Consider the following 25,366-nt stretch of genomic DNA (forward strand, 5'->3'; position numbering starts at 1 on the left):
GAGAAGGAAGGGAAGGATGGAGGGAGGAAATGAAACTTCCAGGGACAGAGGATGAGTCACAGAATGAGGTCAGGACTTGGGACCTGCTGTGGGATATTACTTATGATGAGAACCCCTGGCTGAGCTGTTAAGACCTACTTGTGCATCCTTTGGTGTTGAAGTAGGAGCAACCATTATATAGCCTCAGAGTAAATGTGGGAAAAAATACAATAGAAAATATGCATGCAAGCAATAATCTTAAGGCCAAAGAAGTTCTAATGGCATAACATAGAATCAACAGATCTAACAAATGGGAAAATTCACACCTGAGGAAATAAGTACAATAGAGCAATCCTTAAGACATTAAAAAGAAAATAGCAATAATACAACAAAAACTAGAAGTTATGAGAAAGAATGTGCAATTTCATATGCACAACATATAGTTCAATTATGAAGTAAGAATCAGAAAAGTGAAGAATAAGAAGAAACTAGAAATCATGAAAGTGAAGAATACAGTTGATTATTATACCACTAAAAAATTCATTATATAGGCTAGCTGGGCGTGGTAGCACGCACCTGTAGTCCCAGCTACTTGGGAGGCTGAAGCAGGAGAATTGCTTGAGAATTGCTTGAACCCGGGAGGTGGAGGTTACAGTGAGCCAAGATGGCACCATTGCACTCCAGCCTGGGTGACAGAGCAAGACTCTGTCTCAAAAAAAAAAAAAAAAAAAAAGACTGAAGAGGCAATAAGCACATTGGAAGAAAGAACTAAGTCTCTCAAAATGTAGCTCAGAGAGATAAGAAATAGGGAAAACATAGCAGATGTAGAAACAAGGAAAAGCCCAGAGTTCCAGAAGAGAAGGAAAGATGGTATGATAGAGAAACAATCTTTGAAAACATAATGGCTGACAATTTTCTAAAACTAAAAGAAGATTTGAATCTTCAAGTTGAAAAGAACAAATGAGTACCAAACAGAATAAACTAGAAAAGATCTATGCTCAGATACATTACAGAAAAATTTTAAAACAATAAAGACAAAGTGAAAAAAAATCCTAAAAGCTGCCGCAGAGAAAAGACAAAATAGCTAAGGGAATGATAATTTGATTGATAACAGATTTCTCGTCAATAGATTCCACGGGGAAAAGAAAATGGAGTGAAGAAAAAGTGCTAAGGGGCCGGGGCTGGTGGCTCACGCCTGTAATCCCAGCATTTTAGGAGGCTGAGGAGGGTGGATCACCTGAGGTCAGGAGTTCGAGACCCCCCTGGCCAACATGGTGAAACCCTGCCCCTACTAAAAATACAAAATTTATCCAGGCATGGTAGTGGGCACCTGTAATCTCAGCTACTTGGGAGGCTGAGGCAGGAGAATCACTTGAACCCAGGAGGCAGAGGTTGCAGTAAGCCAAGATGGTACCACTGCCCTCCAGTCTGGGTGACAGAAGAAGACTGTCTCAAAAAAAAAAAAAAAAAAAAAAAAAAAAAAAAAAAAAAGGAAAGAAAAAAAAAAAGAAAAGAAAAGAAAAGAGAAAAGCACCGAGGAGGGAAAATAATGAATCTAAAATTCTATACTCAGCTAAATCATTCAAAATCAAAAATCAAGATAAAGAAGAAACAAGTTCAGATATACAGAGATTCAGAAACTACTAAAAGATATATTTCAGAAAAAAAGGAAAATGAGCTCATAAGGAAGTGGCAGATATAAAAAAAAGTTAGTAAATCAGAAAATTGCCTGGAAAAGCAAGCATCTGTATTTAAATATGAATATTATACTGTGTTTAATTTTGTTTTCCTTCATTTCCATTAGCACTACCCTGGATGGGACCAAAGTCAGCTGTCACCTAGATTACTGGGATGGTTATTTCTAATCACTTTCCCCACCTCTATTGTTACCCACCTCTTATTCTCCACTCTATAGCCACAGTGAACTTTCTGAAATACAAATCATAGAACCCTTTAAATGTTCCCTAATGTGTTTTAGGATAAAGCTTCCAGAATAATATGTGACAAGATGAGTTTTGTTTTGAGTGTCATTTTTGCTGCTCTAGATATTTTTCCTTCCCCTATCCCAAGAAAGTAGTCAGATTTTTGTGTTTTCTTGGAGTCTGTGTTAGAGAACTGAAAGGAGAGGTTACCAGGAAGAAGATAACTCCTGTCCCAGATTTTATTTGTGACATCTGGGCTCATGGATATTAACTTGTCCCAGAGAAGGAGAGGAAGAGGTCAAGAGCTGGGTGTTTAAGAGAGACAGAAGTAGACAAACTAGAGGGCTGAGAGATATTTCCAGAGTTAAGAGATCAGTTTCTAAAAGGTTTTCAATCAGATGGGGACCCTGAGTCACTTGTTAGTAACACTTCAGACTAAGGACTGATGGAGGATGGTGGAGTGGATTAATGGGAACTAGGATGGTGCTATTCACAGAGAGCCATCTCTTTGGTATCTAGGGGGGAGAATTTCTGCAGGCTCAAACTTGGCACTGGTGTTGCTTGCACCTGCTTTCAAGAGACCATGTGAACGTGGACAATGAGCACATCAGCATAGGCCACTGTGCAGATTAAGCCCAGAATGCTGTGGCTGTGTAAGCTCCCAAGACTCATATGTGAGCCTGGTGGGGTGGGGCTGGAGAAGAAAGGAGCCCCAGTAATGACTGAGTGAATATTCTGATAACCAAGTGGGACATGGATTCAAAACAGATTAAATTTGCCTCATTAAAGTAAAGTCAATGGGCCCTTGTGGTGTGAATTAAAATTCCTGTCTCCTCCACTTGAGTTACCATCTCTGCATAACGTGTTCTCTCACAACCCACGCCCTCAATGTCACCCTTGACTGCCTACCCTGTCCTCAGCACACAAGGGCCACAGACCTATTGGCTTCAGTGCATCATTCCTCTTTAACTCCAGGTCTTCATGTGCGCTACCCTTTCCTTCTTCCCCCAGCAGCCCTCACCTGGTGAACTCCTGTTCTACTTCAAGTCTCAGCTTCTTTGAAGCCCCCTGTGATCCCATAACACCCTGCATTTTCCCAATCATATCCCATTTTCATACAATGCTGTCATTGCCAGATTGCGTATTGTATCTCCTGCTGGTCTGTGAGCTCTGGGAGGACAGAAATAATGCATGCCATACTTAAAATTGTTTACCAGTGCACAGAGCCTGGAACACAGTACACTCAGTTGGTATTTTTAAAGTGGATAATAATAACAATAACCTACATTTCTTGAGTGCTTACTCTGTGCCAAGCTGGGTGCTAAACTCTGAATCTAGATTATTTTTATTTAATTCTCATGATATTTCCATTTAATAGATGGGGGAAAATAAGGTAAGTGAAGTAACTTGCCCAACTGGTGAGTGATGGAGATGGCATTTGAACTCAAAGTCTAACTCCAAAGACCATAAACATAACTATCACCCTTCAGTCGTGAAAGGAGCATAGCTCCTGGTAGGCCAGGCACTCCATGCTGCTGGGCTCTAGCAAGAGTGGCTTTCTGATGAGAGAACCATCTTCTTGCTCAGGACAGTTTCCTGCAACCCATGCATGCTGCCTGCTCCTTCCATGTTCCCAACCCTGCTGCTCTTGCGACCTTCCCCCACTTCTATAAACACGTGTGCTTTATGTACTTCTCTTGTGTCTAAGACATTGCTTTTCAAGGTGAAGTCTCTAAAACCTATTAAATCTGTATTTATTCATGTACACAGGGAAGAAAATTCTCATGTGTCCCTTGGGTAGTATATTTGAATCTTAGTAACATTTGCAAAATTGTCCCCTGGACTACCTCCACTGATTTATAATCTGCTTATTCCAAATGTTCTGAGCCCAACCTCATGGTTCAACAGAATAACATACTCAACATGAGGTATTACCACAGAGAAACAAAGCCCTTTTATTGGGTTTGTGGAAAAAGAAAACACTAGGAATGGCATTACCTGCCCAGTTTGACATTCCCCTTCCAATGCCTGATAGAAGTCTTGCATGTTCAGACAGTCTTCATTTCAGCATATCTTTGGTTTACTATGGACTTGCTCTTGATATCCTTCCAAGACAAGGACTCAACTGTTGGCATGTCACTTTTCCCACGTGGGGAGATGCAAACAGTAGGGACGGATCTATGGCATCATCTAATATAAATGATATAATGCCAGTCCCAGAAGCCTTGGTGTATGTTGGTCCCCGACCTACTGAAGTATTTTCCTCTTTCTACTCCATTTGCATTCCCATTCTTATTGGCACTCCCATTTTTCAGAGAAAAGCCAGTTTCCCACTGGGGTCTGTTATGTAGGAAGTAAAGGGCTTCTCCCTCACTTATTCACTCCTAAGACCCAGGCAAATGAAAAATGATCTGTCTTAGGAAGATAAATTTAACTATGACACTCTTCCAATGGTTTGTGAAAACAGTAACTTGTCTTTTGACTCTTGAAACATTTTTGAGCCAATATTTGCCTTCTTATAAATCCCAACAATTAGTGTGGCTCTTTTCTAAAGGGGTAGGAAAGTATTAGTCTCAGAAAATCCTTAAAATACAGTCTGACACCTATTATGCTTTTTTTTTTTCTTCCCAACTTCCAAGATTAGATCATCACAAGCAAACTGACACTTCTGGAGACATTTCCAACTCTAGTGTTTAGTGTGGCTGAATGACTCGAATCATAAGAATTTCAGGTCAAGGAGAAGGAGAGAGCATTAGCATATAGCAACATTGGCCACTGGGCTCTTGGATTATTGATGTTCAAATAGCACCATCCAGGAACTCCATTGCTATAAGCACAGAGACCACTCACTGCATAGCCCATAGCAGGCAAACTTAAATTTTATGTGGAATTGCCATTTGTATGCATATGCATGAAACTATTCATTTTATCAACTACTTTAAACTCATCAAGATGTTATACACCTATCCCTTGGTTATTTTTCTTCAAATCTTGATGACATCAATGCAGGAAACATGAGATAGAAGAACATGTACTAGAGCAGGAGCCAAGTACTGGATCATTAACTACGTCTGTGATCCAGAGCATGTAAATCCTGTCACATGGAAGATCCTTTATTCTAACTAAATACCTTGATGATGTTGGGTCATCAAAGGTAGTTTAGAGATAGCTTACCCTAAGGTAAACTAACATGCTGTGCAGAAGAGAGGAGAAGAAAGAGTTTGCAAGGGCAAGTTTGGGAAAAGGAGAAATCAGGGGAGAGTGAGCAGGAACCTGGGGAGATGGTTGTTGGTTGAACACTCTTCTTTCCATTCTCTCAGAAATCAGCTTGTTTGGAACCAGTGGGTTTCTCTGGAAACTGAAGAAAGGACTGAGTTTGAGCTATGCAGAATAATTTTTTTTTTTTTTGAGACAGAGTGTTTCTCTGTAGCCCAGGCTGGAGTGCAGTGGCATGATCTTGGCTCACTGCTACCTCTGCCTCCCAGGTCCTGGTTCAAGCAATTCTCCCGCCTCAGCCTCCTGAGTAGCTGGGATTACAGGCACATGGCATCATACCCAGCTAATTTTTGTATTTTCAGTAGAGACGGGGTTTCACCATGTTGGTCAGGCTGGTCTTGAACTCCTGACCTCATGATCCACCCACCTCGGCCTCCCAAAGTGCTGGGATTACAGGCGTGAGCCACCACATCTAGCTGCTATGCAGAATAATTGAAGAGCTAGAGATGAGTGGAACAAGGCAGCAAGATTTCCTGGAAATATTGGGATGGAGTTTGGACTTGCACAGACCACGGAATTGAAGTTTTTATCCAAGGCTGACTAAGTCTGTAGGGAGCACGAAGCTTCCCAGATCACGTCCTGGTCACAAATGGATAGTTTGTCTGTCTCATATATTTTCAGTTCTAGCTAATTACCTTTGAAATGGAAGTAGAAAAGTATCATTTTTACTTGCCCTATTTTCAAATAATATCCTACAGAATTTCTTCTAAATGTTAGATAACAGTTAATATTTATTGTGACTCACAATGTACCAAGTTCTGTTCTTTTTTGTTATTTTACTTAATCTTCACACAAAACTTAAGAGGACGGCTCTGTCATCATTCTCATTTTTCAGATGAGTCATATGGGGCCAGTTAATTTAAGAACTTTCAGGATCACAATGATAGTAGTAGAGCCAGGATTTAAACACAGGCTGTTCCCTGAATGACTATGAAAATGCTTAATATTTTATAAGTTCCATAATTACCTTCTACATTACTGTTTATAATTATATACCTCTTACATTTCCTTTGTCATTTGGTTTGTATCTTGGGTCTGGGTTAGGAGAGACTTTCCTTAGGGTTGGGGGTTTAGATGTAATCTTTTCTGAAAGCAGTTAGCAAGGTTAGATATCCTCTCTGTGTCCCTTCTATAGTCAATCTTCTATGTTCTATAGTCAAACTTACTATGTTCTAGGTACTGTGCTAGGTACTTGAATACATTCACAGTCCTAGTATTCAATATTCATTTTCTATCTGATAGATATATTTTACTATCATTTTCTTACTAAATGTAAAAACTTTATTCTTTGAACTTGAAATAGAACAAAAAGATTTTGAAAATAACACAAACCTTTTAATACTCTAATTAAATAATTCAAATATTAAGTGAATCAGATTTTGAAACAGTATTACCTTAATATTTGTTAGAAGACTCTTCAGTGTTGAGGCCAAACAATATTTATTTTCCAAACTGCATATTCAGTTAACGATTTGAATTTTCCCACAATTCTGATTCACATATGGTTTTTTCCCCCTTCAGGCGGAAAAAAAATATTTGCCCCCTATATATTTTTTATTTTTGTATCACAGGTCCTGTTGGGGGATGTATAGATCAAAGGTAGCTGCAAATTCTTTACGTTTGAGAGGTAAAGTCGAATTCCCCTTCCCTTGAATCTGTGCTGGCTTTACTGACTTGCCTGATCAAGAGAATACAACGGAAGCAACATTCTGTGCCTTCTAAGCCTAAGACATAAAAACCTTGCAGCTTCTGCCTAGGCCTCTTATAAGTCTCTGAAAACTTAGTTCAACTACTCTGAGACTGCAATGTTGGAGAAGCCACATGGGCCCATTCAGATCAAAAGTCTCAGCTGAGCCCAGCATTCCAGCCATTCCTACCAAGGCATCAGGCATGTAATAAAGGCATTTTGGACTTTCCGGACTGGCCTACCTGCCATCTGAATACCATCAAGTAACCCCAGTCAATGCTACATGAAACAGAAGAATCTCCTAGCTGAGCCCTGTATACATTTTGGACCCATAAAATTATAAGATATAATAAATGGCTGTTATATGCCACCAAGGGGGATAGTTTAACATAATAACAGGTAACTGGAACGAAGATTTTTGAAATACTTTATGAACATTTAATTTCTCTAATGTAGAAAAAATTATATTTAGAAATTAAAATACAATGATTAAATAAGAGGATTTTTAAATGTAATTTAAACAGGAGAAAATTCATTTAGGGCAAACATTTTTGTAGCTCCTACTGTTTCAGGTTCTTCACGTGCATTATAATGTCTAATTCAAAAGAGCTGTAGTTTGGCTTTTTTCTTTCTCATTTGCTTATTTACAAATATTTTACTCTTCTTTTTTTTCTTTTTCTTTTTTCTTTTTTTTTTTTTTTTGAGATGGAGTCTCACTCTGTCACCCAGGCTGGAGTGCAGTGGTTTAATCTCAGCTTACTGCAAGCTCCACCTCCCGGGTTCGAGTGATTCTCATGCCTCAGCCTCCTGAGTAGCTGGGACTACAAGCACACGCCACCATGCCCAGCTAATTTTTATATTTTTAGTGGAGATGGGATTTCACTGTGTTGGCCAGGCTGGTTTTGAACTCCTGGCCTCAAATGATCTGCCTGCCTCAGCTTCTCAAAAATGTTGGGATTACAGGCATCAGCCACTGGTGCCTGGCCATACTACTCTTTATCAAAGTAATACAATGCACATAGCAAAACACGTAGGAATACAGAGAAATTTATAAGGTAAGCAACATCTCCCAACCTTCTTTGCTTCTCCACTAGTCCTCTTTTCTCAGTGGCAACCACTTTTAACTTTTAATGACTTTAGTTCTACTCAGGATTACCTCCCTGAACAGTAAACCTCTGGTGCCCCTAGTGCTATTTATCTCTTGATTTATCAATATAAGATGTTATTTATTAGGCTGGGTACAGTGGCTCACACCTGTAATCCCAGCACTTTGGAGGCCGAGGCAGGTGGGTCACCTGAGGTCAAGAGTTCGAGACCAACCTGGCCAACATGGTGAAACCCCATCTCTACTAAAAACACAAAAATTAGCCAGGCGTGGTGGGGGCACCTGTAACCCCAGCTACTCGGGAGGCTGAGACAGGAGAATCGCTTGAACCCAGGAGGCAGAGGTTGCAGTTAGCCAAGATGGCACCACTGCACTACAGCCTGGGTGACAAAGTGAGACTCTCTCTCTCTCAAAAAAAAAAAAAAAAAAAAAAGACATTATTTATTGACTCCCCAGTGTCAGAGTTCATTGCCACTATCCTCACCTTCACTCTTAATTTTCACAGTTGTTATTTTAACTAATTGTTTACTTTTGTGCCTTTAAATAATATTTCTTTTTATGTGATGTCTTAGAGTTTTGTTTAGAAAAAAAATGGGTTTACTAAAACTGTGAAGATTACTGACAAATATCAGACTATAAAACTGAGTGGGTTTTTTTGTTTTTGTTTTTGTTTTTTTTTGGCCAAAGATCTAGAACAGAATTCATAAAGTTTATGTCTGAAAAGTAAATTGGTTTTAGGAGAGAGTTTAGTACTCGATTACATTAGATTACCACAAGGAATTTTGAAAGAAAATTTACTTTCATGCTGAAATCTACTTTATTTTCCTTGAGTAGAAAACGCTTCCACATAATCACTTATATTAAATGGCACTAAAAAGATGCAGAAAAATTCATGAGTTATTTCATGTCAACTCAGGGTAATATTCTGGTTAGTATTCATTACAGGCCAGGCGTGGTGGCTCATGTCTGTAATCCCAGCCCTTTGGGAGGCCAAGGCGAGTGGATTGCTTGAGCTCAGGAGTTCGAGACTAGCCTGGGCAACATGGCGAAATCCTGTCTCTACAAAAAAATACAAAATTTAGCTCGGTGTGGTGGCACGTGTCTGTAGTCCCAGCTACTGGGGAGGCTGAGGTGGGAGGATCACCTGAGCCTGGGGAGGCCGAGGTTGCAGTGAGCCATGATCACGCCACCACATTCCAACCTGGGTGCCAGAGCAAGATCCTGTCTGAAAAAAAGAAAGAAAGAAAGAAAGAAAAGTATTCATTACAATACTGTCCATTAGATAATTCCAGAATCTTCCTTCCTAGCTATTTTGAAAAATATGTGATATGTAGATAGAAACGTGCATAAAGCATTCTTAAATGGTTTAAAGAATAATTATAAAGAATACACCCATGTGACCACCACTCAAATCAAGAACAGAAATATTGACAGTACGTCAAAGCCCATATGTACCCCTCTCCGATTATAGTTCCCACTTACTTACCTGCAGAGGTACCATTAACCCAACACCTGCAATCTTGATTTTATTTTCTTTATAGTTTTAAACCCTATGGAGATATATATAGAGAGATATATGATACAGTATACAATTTTTCAATGAATACCTATTGTTTAGATATACATTGTGCATATATAGCATATATAATATTATATATACACAATGTATATCTAAACGATATAGTTTAGTTTCACTATGGCTCACACCTGTAATCCCAGCACTTTGGGAGGCCAAGGCAGGTGGATCACCTGAGGTCAGGAGTTCGAGATCAGCCTGGCCAACATGGTGAAACCCTGTCTGTACTAAAAATACAAAAAATTAGCCGGGTGTTGTGGCACACACCTGTAATCCCAGCTACTTGGGAGGCTGAGGCAGGAGAATCACTTAAACCCAGGAGATGGAGGTTGCAGTGAGCCTAGACCATGCCATTGCACTCCAGTCTGGGGAACAAGAGTGAAACTCCATCTCAAAAATATATAAATAGACAAATAAATAAGTAAATAAATAACTACAGTCATTCCACATGTGTTCTATCATAACTTGTTCCTTTTGCCCAATATTTTGTTTATGAGAATCATCCAGATTGTTCCATGGTAGCTAGCTATAGTTTGTTCATTCTCTTTGTTGTATACTATTTATTGTATGAATATGAGAGGATTTATTTCTCTATTCTGCCACTGATAGATGTTTGAGGCTATTCCTGTATGGGGGCTATTATGAACAACACTGCTATGGACATGTTGTACATGTCTCCTGGCTTCTCTGGGTGTAAACCTGGAGTGGAATTACTGAGTGGCAGACTCTAAACACCTTTGACTCTACTAGAAATGTCTGTTTTCCAAGTGGTTGGAAGTGGTTTCCAAGTGGTTATACTCCTGGTAACATTTCTATTGCTCCAAACACTTGCCAACATCATATATAGTTAGACTTCAATTTTTGCAAACCTAGTAGGTGTGTAGTATCTCATTGTGGTTTTCATTTGTATTTCTCTGATTACTAGTAAAGTTAAAGATGTATATGAATATTTACTTACAATTAATTCTAGGTCAAATTATATGAATATCTTTACAAATTTTTGATACACATAGATAAATTGACCTCTAAAATATTATACCAAATTCCCTTATCACCAATCCCCCATATCTATTAAATACCTTTGACAATTGGAAAGGTGGAAATGGCGTTTGTTTATTTTTATTTCAAATTCCTTTGGTTACTAATACATTTATATGTTTAAAATTACTATTCTGAGGCATTTGTCAGGGATATTTGTATCTCTTGCATTTTCCTATTGTAGATGGATTACCGGATGGTATTCTAGGCATCCAATTTCTAGTCTAAAGTTGCTAACCTTAAATTTCGCTGATATTAGAAATATTAAGACATTGACTTTATATCAAGTGGGGTTTGGAGGAATTAGACATCTAAATTGTAATTTGTAGGTGAATTTCAGTGCATTAATGTCTGCGAAGCTACTCTGAATGCTCAGAATAAAACAAAGAGGAGTGACTTTTGCTTTCAGAAAGTTGAAATAGGTATTTTTTTGAATTCTTCTGCTAAGTACAACTAAACACACTGGACATTATATATAAAACAAAGATAATGAGACTTCAAAATGTGAAGAAAAAAAGGCAGTTGAGGCAGGAGCTCTGAAATCTGAAGAACAACAGAGTGGTGAGGTCCCTGGACTTCTTTTTCCCCCTTATATCACAGATTGGTTGCTAAAGAAGCTAGCAACCCAGAGATGCCAATGGGCCAAGAAAAAAAAAAAAAAAGCCCCAACAAAAAGCCTCGTCCCTCTAGCTAAAAGACCAAGAAAAGGGCAAGACAGATACATTTAGAAAACAATCACTCTACTGTAGCCAAAACCAAAGAATAAACCATGAGGAAGGCTGAGTGGGCAGCCTAGACTTCTACCCTCTCCAGGTGCCTCCACATGCCACCAGGGTCATGTCAAAGAAGGCAAAGGAAGAAGCCAGAACTTTCATTCTGGTTGGGTGGTAATGAGACCCCTCTTCTCCATGGTGGCAGTGGAGACCACGTGGGGATCTTAGACTTCCACCCCTGCCCAAAAAGAATGAGGTCCCCCTCTCCCTCCCTTCTGGGGTAGTATCAGAGGCAGCCTAGTGAGAGTCAGGACTTTCACCACTGTCCAAGGAAAAGGAGGCCATCTCCATACCCCCATAACCATGTGGTGCTAGTGGAAACCACAAGTGGAATAGTGACGAGGACTCCTTTACCTCGCAGCAGGGAGGCAGCAGTAGAGGCCCGGCAGGTAGGTGGAATGTCCAACTCTGCTCAGCAATAATGAGGAGCCATTTCCTTGGTTTCAACAGAAGCTAGATGCTGGCCATAAATCCCAGGAAGACTCCCAGAGCCAAATTTAGGGTACCATAGGGCCATGGATCTATGTATTTACTTTCCGTCAATCTGATGTTCTACATCTAATTGAGTGTTCCCTGGCCTCTGTGATGTTCTTCGAATGTGTCAACTTGGCTTGGCTACATTCCTCAGTTTTTCAATCAAACACGAATCTTGGTGTTGCTGTGATGGTATTTTGTAGATATGACTAAAGTTCATAATTAGTTGACTTTTTTTTTTTTCTCCAAGCAGAGTCTTGCTCTGTCACCCAGGCTGGAGTGCAGTGGCACGATCTTGGCTTACTGCAGCCTCTGCCTCCCAGTTTCAAGCGATTCTCGTGCCTCAGCCTTTTGGGTAGCGGGAATTACAGGTAAACACCACCACACCTGGCTTTTTTTTTTTTTTTTGTATTTTTAGTATTGATGGGGTTTCGCCATGTTGGCCAGGCTGGTCTCGAACTCCTGGCCTCAAGTGATTCTCCCACCTTAGCCTCCCAAAGTGCTGGGTTTACAGCCATGAGCCACCATGCCCAGCCTCATTTGTCTTCAAAACCTTGAGATTATCATAGTTAATCTGGTAGGCCTGATTCAATCAGTGGAAAGGCCTTAAGAGCAGGGATATGGGTCCCCTGATGAAGAAAAACTTCCACCTGTGGACAACAGATTTCTGCCATGCCCAGGAGTTCCAGTCTTCCCTTCCTGATGGCCTGTGCTATGGGCTTCAGAGTTACTTAGCCAGCCCTCAAAATTACATTATACAATTCCTTGCAATAAATTGTATCATACATATCTCCTACTAGTTCTGTTTCTCTGGATGAATCCCAAATTATTTACATATTTTTGTGCTTTATGGTTTGTATTATAGTGGCTAACTCTAAGCCATCATAGAATGATGTAGAGCACAAACAATACATCAATACTCCTTAGATGTCTTATTGGTCTGTCTCAGGATCAAGTCCAACCATCGCATGTTTACACATCATGTGTAAAGAGAGACATCATGAGGTCTCTCTCTTTATCTCTAACATTTTCTATCTTCAACCCTTCTCTTCTGTCCTCCTCAGTCCCATCCTCTCCAATAACCTGTACATCTTTACTTCATCACTATCTCTCTCCAAATACTCCCTTGAGTTACAAACAAAACAAGACATTCAAAAATCTTCATTTGACACTTTGATCCCTGTGAATTTTCATGCTATTTCTCTCTTTCCCTTCACTGCCAAACTTTTTGCAAATGTATTTTATTTTCACGTCTTCCATTTGCTCACTTCTTAGCCCACTAGTACCTTGTTTCCGTAGATACTACTCTACTGAAGCTGACCTCTTGAACTTTCAAGGTTCAAATACCTCCAGGTCACCAAATCCAACCATGCAGAGCCTGCTAGTTGCCCCTCAGTATCCATTCTCCCCTTCTTCCTTTGTAATAGAATTCTAGGCAAACTGTCCAGCTGAAAAGTCCATTTCGCAGCATCCTTTGCCCCTAGGAGTGACCTGTTATTCAATTTTGGCCAATTAGATATAGCAAAATTGTGGAATAGCATTTAAAAAAATAGTGCTTTTTAAAAAAAGCTGGAGCAGGCCTTTCTCTTCCCATCCTTTCTTTTTCTTCCTCAAGAACAGATGTAATGTCTGGAGCATTAGCAACCACCTTGGATCAGTAGATGACCTTGAGAATGTGAGCTGAGTGGGATGGTGCAGAAAGATATGAGGACTTCAGCTTTGTCCCTAGTGGAATCAGGGAGTTGCCAAGCCAGTGGTAGACTGACTTCCTATAGACTTCTGAGTTCTTTTATATAAGAGAATGATTGTTTTAATGTTTAAGACACTGTAGCAGGATCTGTCACTAGTAGCTAAATGCAATCCCTAACAGATATGCCAATGATCTCTGATTGTTCATGTATTCATTTATTACATAAATATTTGTTTAGCACCAATTTTGTGCCAGGCATCATTTTAAATACGGTGGAAATTAGACAAACTCCATCAGGTTTGACAGGCTATTTAGACATAGAAATGGAGAGGTCGGGGGAAGTTGGGTTTTTTAAAATAATCAGTCGCTAAAAAAGAGAAGCAGAGGAGGTCTAATTTTGAGAAATATTGCCCCATAGTTGCCCTTTAAAGCTTCAATATGATCATCTCGGGAAAGAAGACAGAAAGAGAGAAAAGTCTAGAACAGCCCAGGAATACTCCAGCATTTGGGGGACCGACAGAAGCAGAGCCAGGGCAGGGAGGCCATTGATAAAAGGAAAACCAAAGAGTGTGCTATCAATGAAGGCCAGAAAAGAAAATACTTCCGGGGAGGAAGGAATAGTCAGATGCTTACTGAGAGGTAGAGTCAGACACAAACAGAGAACTGGAAGTTCTTAATCTTCAAAGGAAAACAACCATGAAGCTAATGAAGCTTAGGCCTCACAGTTCCTCTCTAGCCCAGGCGTCTTCCAATATCTTGTGCCTAATTCTGTATCTGCAGTTTTATATCAGTTTACTTACATATAATTCTCCAAGTTTTATACACTTGAGCTTCACAAAATCTAGACGTGCCTCTCTTCATTGTCCTTTACCTCTCTGTAACATCCTGACCACATGTACTTCATCAACTTTTCTTCTTTAGCTTCTGGTGATGCCTCATTCTCTTACGCTGTTCTCTCCCCTTCTCCAGCCATTCCCTAAATGAGAATATGGGCTGACATTAGACCTCAACCTTGTTCTCTCTACACTATCCCCTTATCAAGTTAGTCATTTATATCATCCTTACACGAGCAACTCCTAAATTTGTACTTCCAGCACTGATCTCTACCTCCCAAACATGGACAAAGAATTATTCCCCTCCAAAATAAAAAATTTTAAATAAAACTCATGAGCAAAAGTGAAATGCATAAAAAGGGAAAGAAGTATAGGCTTGACCCAGTCAAGGTTACTCATTGGCATGTTCTTTCAGCAAAGAAATAGAAGACAGCCTATCTTAGTTATCTATTGCTGATAACTAACAAACTAGCCTGCATTTATCAACTTAAAACAACATTTATTATCTCGCGGTTTCTGTAGGACAGCAGTCTGGATGAGGCTTAGTTAGGTCCTCTGCTTCAGGGTCATCCACAGGCTGCAATCCAAGTCTTGACAGGAGTTATAGTTATCTCAAGGCTTATGTGGGGGAAGGATCCACTTCCTAGCTCCCTCACATAGTGTTGCCTAGATTCAGTTCCTCTAAGGTTGTTGGACTGAGGGTCTCAGTTTCTTGCCAGCTGTTGGCTAGAGGTGGCTCTCAGTTTCTTCCCATGTGGACCTTTCCACACGGCAGCCTACACCATGGTAAGTGGCTTCATCAGAGAGAACAAGTGAGAGGACAAGAGGGAGTGCCAGCAAGATGAAAGTTAGTCTTTCATAACCTAATCTTGAAAGTGACATCCATCACTTTTGCCTTATTGTATTGATAGAAGCCAATCCTTAGGTTAAGCTCACACATAAGGGGAGCAGCTTATACAGGAAGTGAGTGAGGAGGCAGGGATATCTGGGAAGCCATTTTAGAAGCACTCTACCACACAGCCCCTCTCCTCCAGGAACTCACAGTACAGCTGAGAAATTACCTGGAAAAGGCTGGAAATTGTATAAGTACCTGGAAAAGACTAAGGTGCGCTGGCCCCATGACCGTCAAGGTAGGTATATGTTACTCTATAGTTTAGTCACTGTGTCTCTATCAAATTGCGCCTAACACGTTTGAGATTGTCACTGGTTTTCAGTGTGTCTTTGAGATACATTTTATGGGGGTTGCTCTCCTCCCCTCCCACTCCAGGATAATTGCTTTAATAATAAAACATAAGCTTAAAAAGCTTAACTGCGCTGTTATGTGGTTGTCCTTATTTAACACCTCCGATTCTTTTTTCTGCGTTACAGCTCATTGAAAAATATGGTGATTCAATTTCATTTTCCACTTTGCTGTGTTGAAAGCTCCAGCAAAACACTCCTCTTCATTAAACTAGGAGACACCTTTATCATGGTTTGAGTTATCTGCATGAATACAGGAACTCAAATTTCCCGACTCATCTACAGAGTTTTCATTATGCTATGGAATGGAAAAAAAAAAAAAAGACGCACTAGCATATTCTAATCTCTCTAAAAATTACTCAGTGATTTAATAAGTAGCACACAGACTTATTGTAATTAGTCATAGTAACGTAGTAAATCGTAATAAATACATAATTGCGATTAATGTGTTTATTGGCTTACTTTGCACATACGGTAAATACACCACCCTTTTTTTTTCTTAGCACAGGTAGGGGCTCCTGGCTGATCGTGGCCCTTTTGTGCAGTTCCACCCCGCACCGTAGGGGGCAGGAGCAGCCCTTCCTCGCTCGCGGTTTTCGACGCTGCTTTGGTCTCTGTCAGACCCAACCAAGTCAGTATAAAAGGGGGGAATAGCCATGGAGACGGTAGGCCTGTGGCCGGGCTTGCTTTTTAAAGGGAATGCTCTCCTGGTGATTAGGAACCTTAAATCACATTATAAGTAGGTGAACGCCAATGCGTGGTGCACTGCGGGAAAACTCGCAGGGCCTGGCTCAAGGGAGGCCTGGCATTTTTCTCCTCCCCGCGCTCAGGCGGAGAAAGGTGCGGTCCAACCCGCGGAGGCTCGACCCGGAAGCCGCCGTGGCCGCCGCATAAGCTGCGCTCGTCTCTAGGCAGGGGAGCTCCGTGTCGCACCGGGTTCTTGGGCCGGCCGTGTCCTCCTCCCTCGGTCGCCACTGGCCCATGAGTCCCCATGGCGACGGCAGGGGCCAGGCCCGGGGGCGGGCAGTCCGAGTGGGGCTGCGGCGCTCCGGAAGCATCCGCGGCGGCGTGGCGGTGTTCGCCGCCGTGGCCGCAGTGTTCACCTTCACCCTGCCCCCTTCGGTACCGGGGGGAGACTCCGGTAAAGTACTCGCAGGGTTGCCCCTTCTGTCCCTCTCCCCTGGTCCCAGAACGGGCATGGTCTGCGTCTGGCCCCTGCTCTTGGCATTCGGTGTGGTCAGCTCTGGGCCTCCATCCACCCGCCTGTGCACAGCGCACTATTGTGTGTTCCAGAGCCCACTTCTGTTTCCATTCCTGTCGTTGTGGTTTCTTTAGTTCTCAGGCTTTCGAGATGGGGCGTATTGTTGATTTCGCCTGGTGGGGCTTATCGACCTCTCCACTTCCCCAGATCTTTTATCCTGGTCCTGAGTATTTACTTTCAGTCTTTTTTAGTCCACAGATATTAGTCACGGAGTCCTTATTATGTTTCAAACAAAAGAACAGTAGTGGCGAACAGATAATTGCTAGTGTTCCAGTGCGGTTAGACAATACACAAGTTAATGAATAAACAGCATATTCACTGGTGATAAGTTATGGAGACAGTAGGAGGGAAATATGATTGAGAGTAGGGGTAAGTAGTGGGTCCTTCCGAATGACTATTCAGGAAAGACCTCTGACGAGGTGGTGTTTTAGTTGAAAGCTGAATATTGAGAAGGAACTAGCCATGCAGAATATTTGCAGGAGAACTCTTAAAAAGGTGGAAGCCAGGTGCGGCTGTTTCTATGAAAAAGAAAAGCGTGACTCATTGGCCCTTAAATCACACTAATTGTTTTGTATTTGATGCAAGAAACAAGATCCATGTTTTGTTTTTGGATTCAATAATGCCATATCATGGCCAGTAATTTTGTCAGAATAGTGCTGTAATTTCAGGTGGTGAACCTATGGACTGAAGAAGCAGTTTTTGCTGCTTGACCAGTGATCCCCAAATTGAGCAGCTTAAACAGCAAACGTTTATCGTCTCCCGTTTCTGTAAATCAGGAATCTGGGTGCTGTTTAAGCTAGATATGCTCGTACTCAGAACAAGGTTGCTGTCATGGTGTGCGATGGGGCTGTGGTCTTCTCAAGACTCAATTTGGGGAGAAACGCAATCTAGTTCTTTGCTATGTGGGTCTCCATAAGTTAACTGACTTCTGTCAAGAAAAAGATGAAGGACACCTCTCTGTCTGACACCTCTGTCACTTTGTAACCTAATACTGTAAGTGATATACCACTTCTGCATTTTATTCCTGGAACTTCATCAGTAAACCCAACCCATATTCAAGGGGGAAGGATTACACAGGTGAGAATACCAGGAGTTGGGGATTAGTGGGGATCATATTTAGGGCTGCCTACCACATTGAAGATCCTTGATGTTCCATCTTCAAATTGTTACCTTTCTTCTTTCAGGTCCTGTTGCACAAGTAGGGATAGTGTTTCATTCGTGTAGTAGGGAGTTTCTGTACCATGTTACCAAGATTGGTATTTCATAATGGAAGTAACTTTATAGTTGTGAGAGTTTTGGTGCTGGAGAGCATTATTCAGAGGTTAGGTAGTTCTGTTACTTGTAAAAAAATAAAAAGATTGACAGCTACTTATGGTTGGTTGAGTGTGAAGGATGGGAGTGAGATTTATAATAACTGACATTTGTTGGGCACTTACTATGTGCCAGGCACTGTTCCAAGTGCTTTATATGGGTTGTTGTTTTAACCCTCCCAGCTACCCTTAAAAGTAGGTGCAATTATTATTTTCCTTTTATAAATGAGAAAACTAAGGCTAAGCTATGCCCAAAGTCACACAGAATAGAGAAATCAGGAAAAGAAAAGTATATTGACTTCAGAATATGCCCCCTTAACCTCTACTTTTCATCAAAACATTTCATGAAATTCTTTTCTAAATCCACCATCACATATGTAGTGATGTTTAAAATTTATTTAAAATCATGATTATTGCCTTGCCTTTATTAATACTGTATTTTATTTTTTCCCAAAAGAATAAAGTTGTGTACTCACCTTGAGTTACCAAACTTTAGGTGCTTTAATTTTGTTTGGTTTGATGTTAAATAGTGGTTGCTTCTAATATTTTTATGTTCATTTTTGGGAATGATAAACTGTTTTCCAAGTATATGCCAATATGGAAAATTTGCTTTATCGTATATTTGATAATTGTGTTTACATGTTGAATGCACTATTCTTGAATGTTTATGAATTATATTTTTATCAATAAACAGAACACATCTCAAAACCAGTATAAAGCATGTATTCTCCTTCCTGATAAGTCTTACATTTTACTCCATAGATTCATCACATTGTGTGGTCTTGCCAAAATTATTTTTTGTACCACTTGACACACATAGTTCATTTATGGGCAGGGTGCTTGTGGTGCTTTTCGGGGAGGGGGTAGGAATCTGGCCTTCACTAAATTAGTTTGTACATGAGTTTATTTCAAAGATACTGTCTTTAACAGATGTGTGACAGTCTAGTCTAATTAATATTGAGAAGTATGATATAAAGGGAGCTGGTTTTTGTAAAGGTTAAGCATCTGCTGACAACTCTGGGCTTGCCATTAGTTTGTATTGCAGACAACAAAGCCGTGGTTCTCAGACAGGAACGTACTTCAGAATTACCTGGGAAACTTGAGCCCCCAGTGCCAGTGGGTCTTAGTAGATTATGGAATTTGGAGGTGTGGGCAAGGAATCTTCATTTTTAAAAAGCAGGTTAATTCTGATGCAGGTAGACACAACTCTGAGGAACCTTTCATGTAAAGGGTTGGGAGAAAGCCAAGACTCGGGAAGCTCGAGGTTTTTTTACTATTCCCTTCCTCTTTTCTTTATCACAATCAATTTAAGAGTAGTATTTCCCTTTAGATCTTTATCAAGGTTACATTTAGAGGCGTTGAATGGGGACATCTTTTCTATTTCGATTTTAGTTTAACATTTGATAAGAATTGATGAAAGTTTGTCACATTCCAGATTTATCTTTATAGCAGCAGAAGTCTGGCAAATAATAGCACACTGACTTTTCCATGGTAAAAAGAAGTTAGAGAAAAACAGCCTATTTTTCTTAATGTTAAATGTAATTCTGAATACATTTTAAATGGAGGAGAATGAATATTGACCTTTGAAATTTTGAATTTATGGTGGCTTCGTTACAAAAAGATTACAAGAACAAAAAAATCGAAAATAGTTTGGAGCTAAAGACTTAAGAGCTAATCCATTATGGAGTAAACTATAAAATCATATCCTTTACAGTAGTTAACAAAGGGAACAGTTGTTTGAGACATTGTGAGACCATAAACTATTTAAAAAGAAGCATTTAGGATATAAAATGTGCTGGTTTCTCAGGTGCTCTTGAATATCTCTTAACAAATGTCCTTAAGTAATTGACTTAATCTGTCTTCAGGTGCCCTTATAAGGCTTCCGTGATGCAGTCACCTAAGACTGGGGTGTCTTAGTAGCAAGGATGACAATGTGATGTGTCTCTTTGTTAACCTCTGTGTGTATGGCTTGAATTGATGCTTTGTGTGTGGCCAGAGGGGAGAGGTGGTGGTATCCTGGCACGATCGTGAAATGGATAGGATAATGTTTTTAAACTTAGTGGGAGAGAGAAATGAAAACCAACCAGAATATAAGGCCATCTAAAGTGCTAAATAGACTCAAGCAGGTTCTATGGAGGAGGAAGAAGTGATTAATTCTGATGGGGAGGCTGGGGAAGCAGGTGTCTAAGGAAAGGTTACCGAGAAGGTGGCAATTGAACTTGGCCTTGAAGGATTTAGGGGGAGAATGCTAGGGAAAATATTCCAGGGTGAGAAAATGAGTGAGAAGAGGTGCAAAAGAGGACCACACCAGAGAAACAGTGGGTAATAAGATTTGACTGGAGGGAACATAGGTTTCATGGATATAAGCCTAGAAAAGGGACCTTGAAACCATAGAAAGCTTGAATGTCATGCTGAGGAATCTGAACTTCATTCAGTAAGCAGAGAGCAGCCATTGAGAAATTTTAGACTAGGGATGCAATCCAGCCTTTGTGTGTGTGTGTGTGTGTGTGTGTGTGTGTGTGTGTGTGTGTATGTGTTTAGGGGCATGGGGGAAGGCAGGTGTTGATTATAAGTGATTTCAGTATGAAGATGAATTGAAGTAGGATTGGTCAAGTCTGTTGCCATAGTCCAGGCCAGAGAGAGTAAAGGTCTAAATTGTAGCTGGGACAGAAATTAAATGCAGAGTATTGCTATCTATGAAAGGATAGGAAGTGGACAGTAGTACATTTCCTAACAGGTACTAGTAACTTTCATGAGTCAATATTGATTCCTTACATTGTACGGTACTACAATGTACAGGGATGAGTCAGAAATAGTCCCTGTGCTCTGAATACGTAAAAGGTTAACAAACAGGCATCAAATTACTGCATCATAATTTTAGAAATAGTCACTAATGGTGAGGAACTATAAAGGACTATGTAAAGAATATTATTTAATGGTTTGAAAAAATGTCTTACAGTGAACCTTACCGAAATAACCTGGAGTTAATAAACACTTGGAAATCATTTAAAGATATCCAGTGCAATTAATGTGGAGAAGATACCCAAATGCCAGTTTTAGGGTAGTATGGGACATTTTATGGAGTGTCCAAACCTCAGATGTCTGCACATTTTACCTTACTATAAGGTTGCATCTTTATAGACTTTCGTGCTAATTTCTTGAGGGATAATAAAGCATATTACACTAATGCTCCTACAGTATTTGTATATTTGCAAGTGGATACAACTTTCAAGAGGGAAAATAAGCATTTTTTAAAGACCAGAATGTACCTATATTTCCACTGACCACTTCTTAAAGACTATCAAAGATAGTTTGTTCAATAAGACCTAAAGGAGAAAATATTCTTAGACTATTTCATGCTGTTAAATCTCTACAGATTTACAGTTTTATCCAGTCAAATTAATGCAAAACCCCAATGCAAGCATTTGGATTTTGAAAACTTTGGAGGAGTGTCATTCTCTAATAGTAATTATTGGTTTTACATTATTTTTTCACAGGGGAACTGATCACAGCCGCACATGAGCTTGGAGTAAGTATTAGTTTTATTGTTTAATCAATGCTCTCATTAACAGTTTTAGGAATTAAGAAAGTTTAATTAAGCATGGAGTAAAGTAGATTAATTTATTTTCAAACCCCAGTTTTTAGTAACTTATAAGTACAGTACGTGACAATTTACTTTAAGTTTTAAATCCAATTAAACTAAATTATAAAGCAAAGCCTTTACTATATATACAGTAGCTGCCTTATTATCACCCCAAATTTTGTATAAGCTGTGGAGAATAAAATAAATCGGGTTAACAGTTTTAATAAGTTTATTATTTAATAAACTTTATTATGGTGCATGATCCCTTTAGGCAAGACCTTACGACTGTCAGCATGGTGGTAATCCGATAGCAGTGTGGTCTTTCAACTTTCTAACCAATACAATATTTCAGAACCTGCTTTTTTTCAATAGCCTTTTAAATGACCCTAATGTACTGTGAACCCAGAGAACAAATTGCTTAAGAACTGACAATGAAATATGTCACCCTTTCTCTGGGTGACGCACCATGTGATAGACGCTGCCAAATCCACTAAAGAAAATATTTATTTGTATTGCCTCAAGAGGATTACAATAGAAAACCACTATTCAAACATTTAGTCATTGGTGCCTAATCTTTATAGTTGCTTGAGAAAAGGGCTACTTTTCAATTAAGGCCTGTGGGACTCTTCCTTTCCTAGATGAAAACCTTCTAACTGTTGCTAATTTTTCCGTAGGTTGCCCATCCTCCTGGATATCCTTTGTTCACGCTGGTGGCTAAACTGGCAATTACACTGTTTCCTTTTGGTTCAATTGCCTACCGCGTCAATCTTCTTTGTGGCTTATTTGGAGCAGTAGCTGCATCATTACTTTTTTTCACCGTTTTCAGGTAAAGTAGTTGATTAGTTAAAATTAATTTTGAGCAGTTGGAGATGTAGATTTCTTATGGCTCAAGTACATACATTAAAAAAATCTTTTGTTGCTTGGTTTCCCTAACACATGTGATTTCACTTTCTTAATTTATAATACTTTCATATGCATTTGACCCCTCAAATGATTACACAGTTGGTTTTGTTTCGTACAATGGAGCGAAGGTGTCACCAGTTCATTATCACAGTTCTCTGATTAGGCAGAACTAATGAGGTTTGTCATTTTATGAAGATGCAGATGGGCCAGTTTAATTCAACAATATGAGGTTCATCTTTTGGTAAATGGTAAATATCATTTAATTACTCACAGTATTGCTGACGAGCAGCTGCCTATCAGGTCCAGGGCTAATATCTAATTATATTGTATTCTAAATATGAACATGTTGTATACTTTCTGAAATAAGGATATTAACTAAGGAAATCAATTTGGGATGTGGTTTTAGTAAGGTTTCACTCTGCTCCGTTATGGCTGTAGTAAAGGTAGGCAAATTAGATCCCAAGTAATTCATTGATAGAAGACTTTCTTAGGTTGGAAGGCTACCCTGCTTTTAAAACATTGGTCATTAGTTTAGAATGCTGGTAACCCATTTGTCTTTGATGTTCTGTCTCCTTCATTCTTAACTCAGTGCATCCTATACCTAAGAGGATTATAGTGAAAAATACAAATTACACTTTCTGCAAAAGGAAAAACCAAATTAAAACACTTCTTCTAAAAACTTTTGCATGTCTTACTATAAAACAAATGATTTCTGTAGGTAAATATAATTTGAATAGGTACAATTTCAAATGTCTTTTTTGGAGACCAATATTTTTATTTGTGTTAAAGTCATAATACTGCCCTTTAGCCAAATTCTAAATTCTCTTTTAATTATTTATAGAAAGATAAGAGTTAGTATAATTATAACTCTGAAGTTTACTTTTGATCTGTATGTGAAAAAACTTTCAGATTCAAGTATTGTAACTGTTGATCTTTTCCCAAATTGTTATATTATTAAATTTGTTATTTTAGTCTTTATGAAATATTTAATGTTTCTGCTTAGATTCATTAGTACTATTAATATTTTTCTTTTTCTCAATGGTTAGGATAATTTTTATTAGAATTGTTCCTTCTGAGTCTTTTGTAATTAATAATCTGTCAGTATTTCCACTGAGAGAAAAAGTGTTTTTTGTTTTTAAATATCTAGGTTGAACGGGAACTTCCTTGTTCTGTATTGAATGAGTATATTGTTAATTTTCACAAGATACTTTAGAAAAAAACATTTAAAGAAGACTAATATATTCATTTTGATAGTCTGTATTTTAGATCATTTATGTAACATAGACATATATTTAAATGTTATGTAGCTATAAATAGCTCTTTGTGCAAGTAAAGGGATTCATTTTCTAAAACTTTTCCGTGTTTTTCAACATTATTAATTGTTGATACCATTCCATATGAGAACCACTGTAAGAATCGTAAATAAAAATCTTAAAAATTTACAGAATCTGGATAGCTCTGGACAGTACTTTTCTTTAAAAATAGCTTTTATTAATTATTATGATTAATTATAATGGTTTAGATTAGCATACTAGCCTATAACGCTTTTCTTTTAATATGCATGGCTAATGATATATTTTATACTTGCTGACATGTGCTTTAAATTCAATCTCTTAATATGACTAAATTAGGTATTTGAGTAGTTTTAATAATATAGTATGTGCTTTGGAAAAGTTGCTTTCTTTCAGAAAAGGGATCTAACAATATTATCTCTTACATAATTTTAATATGAAAATACTTCATTATTTTGAATACAAATAATTGACAAGGTACACGTCCTTTGGGAATAACCTAGTTCAAGTGGCAAATCTGTTTTGTCAAACAATAGACACCCTTCAAAAAGGAGAAGCCATCTCTATGGTAATAGGACTAACAGTAGCCTATTGATTGAGTGGAAGAAGACATTATACAATGTCAGCTGGCTTGTTACAATTTCATTTGTTGTATGACCTGAACTTAACCTTTAAAACCTTTCTTCTGGAATATAAACCCAACAGCAGGACACAGTTTTTGTACAACCATTACAGTGATGGCTTTTTCCTGTTCCAGTGTACAATAAATGTGTTTCTTTGCAGGTTGACTCCCTTATCAGAATTTGTTTAGGAGACGTTTCACTACTTTATTCATTTACAAACCAAATCATCATTCCATTTTGTTGTTGAATATTGAAGGGTTTTGATCCAGGAAACAGTTTTATTCTTTCTTTCCCCCATCACTTAAGAGACCATTACTGTACACGTAGGATTAGTGCTGACTGGTGTGCAGTAAATTAATTCTTTTAACAGGTTTAGGTTTTTTTCAGGTAATTGTTCACATAGCATTCACTATATTTAGCTCTTGGGGTGGACATAAAGACCTTCTGTACCTTTTAAACAAAGATTTTATTTCAAAAGCAAATTTATGTTTAAATGTGTTGATGTAAAAAGCTCCATTTTTTTCAGTAAACATGACTTAGATTGAAAGACCAATTTATTCGTTGTTTCCAATTACTATGTAATTTTTGCTTTTCTTGCATCTTTCTCTTGCTTTTAAAAGCTGTAAGATGTCATTAACACTGCATTTTTTTGTCAATCTTTCCTAATGGTTGGCAAGAACTCATTTATATTTGCTTTGCTCTAATGTAGAAAGCATATGAGTAAAACAGCACATTGAAAGCCGTGTCACTGTAGTTTATTGAATTAAAAATAGTAAGATTGTGGCAGTTGTTTCTGTAAGTA

General features: G+C 38.9%; 1 protein-coding gene across 8 annotated transcripts in view; it reads left to right on the top strand.

Annotated features, from left to right (window-relative positions):
- The first annotated feature begins 16,236 nt into the window (after positions 1 to 16,236).
- Positions 16,237 to 25,366, top strand: part of TMEM260 (transmembrane protein 260) — a 94,443-nt gene continuing 85,313 nt past the window's right edge. For 4 of the 8 annotated variants that reach the window (XR_008620891.2, XR_008620892.2, XR_004666189.3 and 1 more), the window contains exons 1-3: positions 16,425 to 16,733; positions 21,661 to 21,692; positions 22,421 to 22,572. Coding sequence is in view for 3 of the 8 variants with exons in the window: in XM_003831677.6 (XP_003831725.2) it covers positions 16,574 to 16,733; positions 21,661 to 21,692; positions 22,421 to 22,572 (344 nt within the window). In the remaining 5 variants the exon portion in view is untranslated. Of the gene's footprint in view, positions 16,734 to 21,660; positions 21,693 to 22,420; positions 22,573 to 25,366 lie in introns of all 8 variants that reach the window. The other 4 variants (XM_003831677.6, XR_010109759.1, XM_034937611.3 and 1 more) reach the window with 4 other exon arrangements.

This window comes from Pan paniscus, chromosome 15 (assembly GCF_029289425.2).
Source record: "Pan paniscus chromosome 15, NHGRI_mPanPan1-v2.0_pri, whole genome shotgun sequence".
Lineage (NCBI taxonomy): Eukaryota > Metazoa > Chordata > Mammalia > Primates > Hominidae > Pan > Pan paniscus.